The 6,544-nt window shown below is 51.2% G+C and overlaps 3 protein-coding genes across 3 annotated transcripts in view; all 3 read left to right on the forward strand.

Annotated features, from left to right (window-relative positions):
* Positions 1-201, forward strand: part of EMH_0006260 (uncharacterized protein) — a gene marked incomplete at both ends in the record, with an annotated part of 447 nt that extends 246 nt beyond the window's left edge. The window contains 2 exon segments of the mRNA XM_013497500.1: positions 1-3; positions 172-201. Coding sequence (XP_013352954.1) covers positions 1-3; positions 172-201 — 33 coding nt within the window.
* A 3,497-nt stretch (positions 202-3,698) lies between these two features.
* EMH_0006270 (uncharacterized protein) lies at positions 3,699-5,048 on the forward strand (the record flags this gene model as incomplete). Its single annotated transcript, XM_013497501.1, is given in 2 exon segments — positions 3,699-5,026; positions 5,030-5,048. Coding segments are annotated over 2 exon segments (1,347 nt in total).
* A 152-nt stretch (positions 5,049-5,200) lies between these two features.
* EMH_0006280 (uncharacterized protein) overlaps positions 5,201-6,544 on the forward strand; it is a gene marked incomplete at both ends in the record, with an annotated part of 2,478 nt that continues 1,134 nt past the window's right edge. The window contains 4 exons of the mRNA XM_013497502.1: positions 5,201-5,290; positions 5,482-5,599; positions 5,823-6,048; positions 6,160-6,300. Of these exons, the coding sequence (XP_013352956.1) occupies positions 5,201-5,290; positions 5,482-5,599; positions 5,823-6,048; positions 6,160-6,300 (575 nt within the window). The remainder of the gene's footprint in view (positions 5,291-5,481; positions 5,600-5,822; positions 6,049-6,159; positions 6,301-6,544) is intronic.

Consider the following 6,544-nt stretch of genomic DNA (forward strand, 5'->3'; position numbering starts at 1 on the left):
AAGGTAAGGCTCGTAGGGTCCGTGGGGGAAGGACTTCAGCGCGTCTCATGCATATACAGCCGTCCATACATATATGTATGTTGTGCATAGACAATGTAGTCTTTCAGCATTCGGGTGTCTGCAGATTTTGTTTACTTGGGGCTTCTTAGGTTCCTGTGCTGTACTTTGCAGGGTTCAAGAATATGCAGAGAAGAATCCTGAGGAAGTCGCCCTTCACGCTAGCGGACTTACTTTGGGCATTTTACTTTTCTTATGGGGAGTGCATACAATGCATAGACCGCGCAAGCTCAAGTTTGTTGGAATTTAAGGACGCCAGAAGGTCATATGATGCAGGCTGTGTTCAAGGCCCAAACTGCTGCAGGAACGTAGCTCCTGAATTCGGCTTACAGTTGTAGAGTAGCGCAGACTGAGAGCGCTAGGAGAAGCAGCGATGTTTTAGCAGGCGCCGTGTTAACTTAAGTGCATTAATAGCAGCGGTTTTTCTGCAGTGTAGGCGCTGCATTTTATTCCGGACGTGTTGTTCGAGGTTTGTCACCGAGGCATAAGCGGTGGCTGTCTGCTGAAGTTCTAGGGTGTTGCGGGCGGAGGGACAGGCCAGATGCGTGGCCGAGTAGTGGTTCTTTCTGGGTCGATTTGGCCGTGGACGTTTGGACTGCTCTCCCATATTTGCAGTTCCATGGGACCGGCTCCACTACTTTGTTTTGTTTTTGGAGGCGGAGTACCGTGAGAAGCTGCACGATGCATTTAGTACTCATCGTAGTGTATTTTACAACGGGCTCTGCCTAATGAAGGTGTTTAAAAGCATTTGACCAAACCTCGCCCTGCCATTTAAGCCTGTAATTATAAGCCTGAAGTTGTGGGTGACATTAACACAAACCATGGAAGTTTGGTTACAAGCTTTCTGCATCCTTTTGTTTTTTTGTGTNTGTGGGTGACATTAACACAAACCATGGAAGTTTGGTTACAAGCTTTCTGCATCCTTTTGTTTTTTTGTGTGCAGTATAGGTGCATGTTAGTCAGAATAATTTGGGTGCGCCGTGCCAGATGTAGTTATTAGCCAGCAAGTGTAGTTTTGCCGAACAAATACAGGGGGTAGCAATGAGCACCGGAAGTCCCTTGAAGCTCGTGTAGCCCTAGAATGCCATCTAGGAGAGAACCACACTAGCGTTTGCATGCACTGGAATCCTTACCACGTAGTAGAAGGCTCAAATTAGGCATTTCGCTGTGACATCTGATGGGAGTGGGGAGAGTACTTACGCAGTTTAGTATCTGCAGCTCTCAATACATTCATTAGCATTATGCGGTAAGAGGGTGGTCGGTTAGCTGAGTGCTGCATTCATTAAGGGCCATCCTCTTCTCCTTAGATTGCAAGGAATTTACCCGAAGACAAAACGAAGACAACGCCCAGAAGATGCCCAGAGTAGAGGTCCTTCTCTTGCCTCTTCCTGTTGAATGTGTTGGAATGCAGCAAGCGGCAGTGTCCGACAATAGTATACTCGGCTACTTCAGTGTTGGAACATATTTTATTTCTTACATTCCGGAGTTATCGTCCTGAGAAACAACGGAGCGCTCGATGGTGACACTTGGGAAGGATCCACGGGCCCGTCTATGCCTTCTGCAGAATAGGCGTGAGCTCAGGTGCAAGGATTGAGCAGAAGCGACTCGCTTCATACAATCTTGTATTTCCCGTCTGGAGCTCTCTTTTATGAAGAAAGATGTTGCGGAAAAAGTCGGCCAAGCAACGCTAAGCTTAAACCCTGATAAAATAGCTACGCAAGCGCTCAGCAGTCGGCCCAATCCAAATGCTCAGTCTAAGCAATCGTATGTTGCTGAGCTTCCGGCTAAGCGCAGCCGATACAGAACAACCGCGGAACTGTTTACTCCAATTCAAGTGACAGCACCCAAGCTGAAACGTAAAGTGGCTTTCCCTGACGGGGGGTGAGCTTCTATCCCGTGTCTTCGCAGCAATCAAGCACGAGGGCGCTTCAAGACTGCCCGAAGATGCATCTGGATGCTTCAGAAAAACCGACAGGGAAAACGAACGGGAATTATTTCACTCAGATTATCTCAAGAACTGCTATCCGCCCCTACATTCTCTTGGCTTGTCCTTAGTTGTTCCCGGAGCTGCGTGTGTCTGCCTAAACTTTCGGCGTGTTCGTCAGTTCCACTTGCATATCTCCTTGACTCTTGTGCAATGGTGTGGCTAGAGAAGCGACTGTGAAGTTCAGTGAAGGCTACTCGAGCAGCTGTGTGACAACATGGAAACAAAGTAAAACAGCCCTTCTTTCTCAAGAATGCAATCCGCATTACGTTGAGCCGCAGTTAGGTGGTGACCTTGACACTCTGTAGAAATGTACAGGCGCATATATCTGAGCACAAAGTGGTGTTAGTTTTTCGTGTGTTGAGTTCACATTCTTCCAGGGACATACTTTGTTGTGCCCGTCGACGCCGTAGTGGCGACGGATGCAACGCTAACTTGAGTGCACACAAGTGTCCACAATGTTACAAATGCAAAGTCTGATGGAGTATATAGACTAAACACTGGGTTTACAGATGTGCTGCTCTCCAGAGTGCAATGGCAGACGGGGGACGACGGCCGACAACAACGAGTTGGAGGAGGGGTGTGAGGGCTAGGAATCAACCGAAAAATACAAAATTAGCAAGTATTACAATGAATTCACCTAATAGTAATATGTTGCTTTTCTTACTTAGCTCGTGGTNACAAAATTAGCAAGTATTACAATGAATTCACCTAATAGTAATATGTTGCTTTTCTTACTTAGCTCGTGGTTTCCCCCTTCGAAGCCGCATGTTGAGAAAGACCCTAGCCGCTGCCTAGGCCGGAAGAGGGGCCCCTGCCCACGATGTGTTTGCTCTAGTGTTTAGGAACCAGACGAAACTTCCCCAGACTGCTTGTCTTTTTTCCTTAGCTATTTGTCCTTATTTCATAAGAACAAATCGCAACGAAGGCCTCCTGCCGCTGTGACTGCTCGCACTCGAGACACACTCCCTCCTAGCTGCAGTACTAGCAGCAGCGCAAGCTGTTGCAACAGCCGATGTCTCCAAAACGACTGCGGCCCATGACGTAATACCAGCGGTAGAGCTCGCTGACCGTTGCGTGTCGAAGCAACCCCAGCAGCAACCTCAGCGGCAACCGCAGAAATTGCAGCCACGTCATTTCCTTCGGCAAGCCTGCAGGGCTCGCTATCAGCTATGCGGCTGCAACATCTGGTATCACAGTTGTTACTGTTTTTGCTTCTCCAGGCCGTTGTGTATCCACACCTGGCCACTACCCTCTCGCGGAATACCCCAGGCAACGCATACGAGCAGCAACTGCAGGGGCTTCAGAGCGGTGATGAACTCCTGCCGTGCAGCGGAAAAGCAGCCGCTGGATGTGGCTGCAGCACCCGTGTGGCGAGAACTACAAAAGGTGGGGGNCGTGCAGCGGAAAAGCAGCCGCTGGATGTGGCTGCAGCACCCGTGTGGCGAGAACTACAAAAGGTGGGGGCGTCAGCCGAGAGAATGCTCTTAACAACAATGACGGCAGCAGAGAGCGCAACAGGAGCAGCCGACAGAACAGCTGCATGACCGATGAAAATGAAGGCCCATCTGGACCCTCCGGATTCAGGACTCCATGGAAACATCATCTCGCTGGTTGCAGGGGGCTACCAGGCCAGCAAGTGTTACTACTTCAGCAGATGGGTGTTAACCGCCTCGCACCGCTTCTCCTTCGCGTTTTCGGTTTTCTGCATTCTGCGCTGCATCTCCCAGTGCTCCTCAAGCGATTGAAGAGTGTGCAGCATGGGGTGAGCAGTGATGGCGGGAGTAGAGGCGGCGGCAGTGGCGGTTGGTGGTCGTTCGGGCTGGAGTGGGATATAGCAGTGCCGCTGCTACGTTATTTTTTGTCGTTTCTGCCGTTCTTGTTGCTCCTGCTATCTTCCCTGTTACTCTTACTCACCTCTCGTAGCAGCCGTAGTGGCACAGTTTCTGCTGCTACTGAAGCTGCAAAAACAGTATCACAGGCACGGGGCAACAGTAGTGATGCTGCATACGCTGCCTTGCTGCTGTTGCTTCCTGCTTCCTGCAGCAAGGAAAGCAAAAGTAGCGGGAAGAGAAGCGTTATGCTGCTATTGTTAATACTGGCAACAGCTGCTATTGCTGCGACACTTGCAGCAACAGCAGCAGACAGTCTCAAGGCAGCGGGCTGCGAAGCTCCTCTGGCTTTTGAGGGGTTCTCTGGCTTACAGCAGGAGCAACAACAGGGAACGCGAATACAGCGGGGTCTCTATAGCATTCTTGAAGGCCTACGGCAGCTCCCCACAGAATGGGAGTCTATGGCTCCTGCTGCTATTGCTGCAGCGCGGGGCTACGCCACACCTTATCCTACTGCACCTGATGCAGCACCTGCTGCTCCCGCTGCGTCGACAGCTGTCTCGGATATTGAGGTGCTGCTTCAAGAAGGCGCAGCAGCAGCAAAACAACTGAAGAAGAGCTGGTTGGGCGCACAGTATGTGTTACTGCTTCAAACAGAAACAAACGTGCCGCCACCGCAAGAGCAGCAGCAACAGCTTCTGCATGGCGATACTCTCTGGAGACGGTCAAAGCGCTTTCTTTCCTCGGTGTTGCCGTTGCGCCGTTTGGAGAGGTGCAAAGACAGCGCAGATAGTAGCAGCAGCAGCGGTAATAGCAACATTCTTTCCCAGGAAGCGAACAGCAAAGACAGTGGGGGAGAGTGTGGTGCATCTGAACACTTCTCTTTCACGCCTATCCCAGTCCATGATCCGAGTAGTTTCAATACAGCTCATTTTCAAAAAGGAAAGCTGCAATTCGCAGTTACTTCCGGAAAGCAGCAGCAGGGGCTTTTACGTTGCATGAGGGCAGTGGAGCTTGCTGCTGTAGCTTCTGCAATTGGGGATGCACTCGACGGTGCGCTGAAGCACCACGTGCTGATGCAGCAATTCGTTGATGGCGCTTTAGATCCGCACCAGCTGGAGCAGCAAAAGAAGCAGTTGCTGCAAATGCAGCAGCNTTCGTTGATGGCGCTTTAGATCCGCACCAGCTGGAGCAGCAAAAGAAGCAGTTGCTGCAAATGCAGCAGCATGTAGAAGATGCACTCCAAGACGGACTCCCCCAGCTGTGGAAATTTGTGGGGCTGCTGCTGCAAGCCAGCAGTAGAAGTGTGGAAAAACTGCTGCGACAGATGCCGCTCTTGCTGCTGATCGCAATCATCGTCGCAGCAGCAGCAGCAGGAGCGTCTTTTGTTAGGCACATCGCTTCAGAACAGCCTGCGGTAAGCCATGCTGCAAAAATATTGACCGCTAGAAACTCCGGCCCTTTATGAGAACGGAACTCATGTCCCGGCAAGCTTTAGTGTACAGTGTTTGTTGGCTATACGAATGTATCTGGGGGCGGTTGTGGTTCATCCTTTAGTGTTCATGATCTGGCTTGTCTTGAGCAGGGGAAGCTGTACGCTGCATGCAGCAGTTGCTGGAGGGCGTTTGGAGCGTGCTGCTGCATTGCGGCTTCCTTGCTGCTGCTGGCAGCGGCCGTCTCTGCAGACTCTGCCAATCTGCTGAGATCCATGTTGCAGGATCCCACAGTAAGCAACAAATAGTGGCAGGAAGCCTGGTACCTTGAAGGATATTTGCCGTTTATATCATTCAACATCCAGTCACTCAGAGCTGAAGGGCAAGGTCAATGCATATGAGTGTGAGATGCGTGTGCAGATGCTGCCGCGCTACTTCCCGCTAGGGAACAAGGCGCTTGAGGGAATGGTACTGCGCAGCATGCAGCAACAGCAAGATTCCNCTACTTCCCGCTAGGGAACAAGGCGCTTGAGGGAATGGTACTGCGCAGCATGCAGCAACAGCAAGATTCCCAGGAGGGCCAAATGCAGCAAACCAGTGTTGCGCTGCTTCCAATCCCCATGACTGACGAACTTGAACAAGTGGTGGCAACTCTAAGCAGCAGCCGCACCCGCAGCAGAGACTTGTGGGACAGCATCTCCAAGCTTCAGCTACACCTAGAGGGAGATGCTGGCGCTGATTGGTTAGTCGAGTCTGAGTCTTTAAAGCGATGCTGCTGAACACATACGGGATTCTGTAGGTGAGATCCGGATTTCATGCTTTGTCTTGTAAAAGCGTGCTGTGTGCGCCATAGGGTGTACTACCCAGCTCCGTCGCTACCGGGTTTCAGTGTTTCTTTGTCAACCAGCAACAGGGGTAGTGGCAGTAACGCGGTGGGCTATCAAGAGCTTCTTCTTGAACTTCGGAAGCTTACAAACGTCAATTGGGCCTTCAGGTAAGGAAACAGTTGCCGGCGGAGCTCCTAAACATATAGGCATCGGTGTCCTAAGCCAGCGTGCAATCAAAGCTTGCTGGGCAGCATTTCCTGCTGCTTAGTTGATTGACTGAAGGCCCGGAGAACTAAGCCTGAGTAGACAGCAGTATTCAAGGAGACATTGCTGCAGGTTTGTCTTGCGCTGCAGCTGGGGACCCCTCCCCGAGGGTTGCGTCAATCCTGAACCCTTCCAGAAGCCACGAGC

Source organism: Eimeria mitis, genomic scaffold (assembly GCF_000499745.2).
Source record: "Eimeria mitis Houghton genomic scaffold, Emh_scaff272, whole genome shotgun sequence".
NCBI lineage: Eukaryota > Apicomplexa > Conoidasida > Eucoccidiorida > Eimeriidae > Eimeria > Eimeria mitis.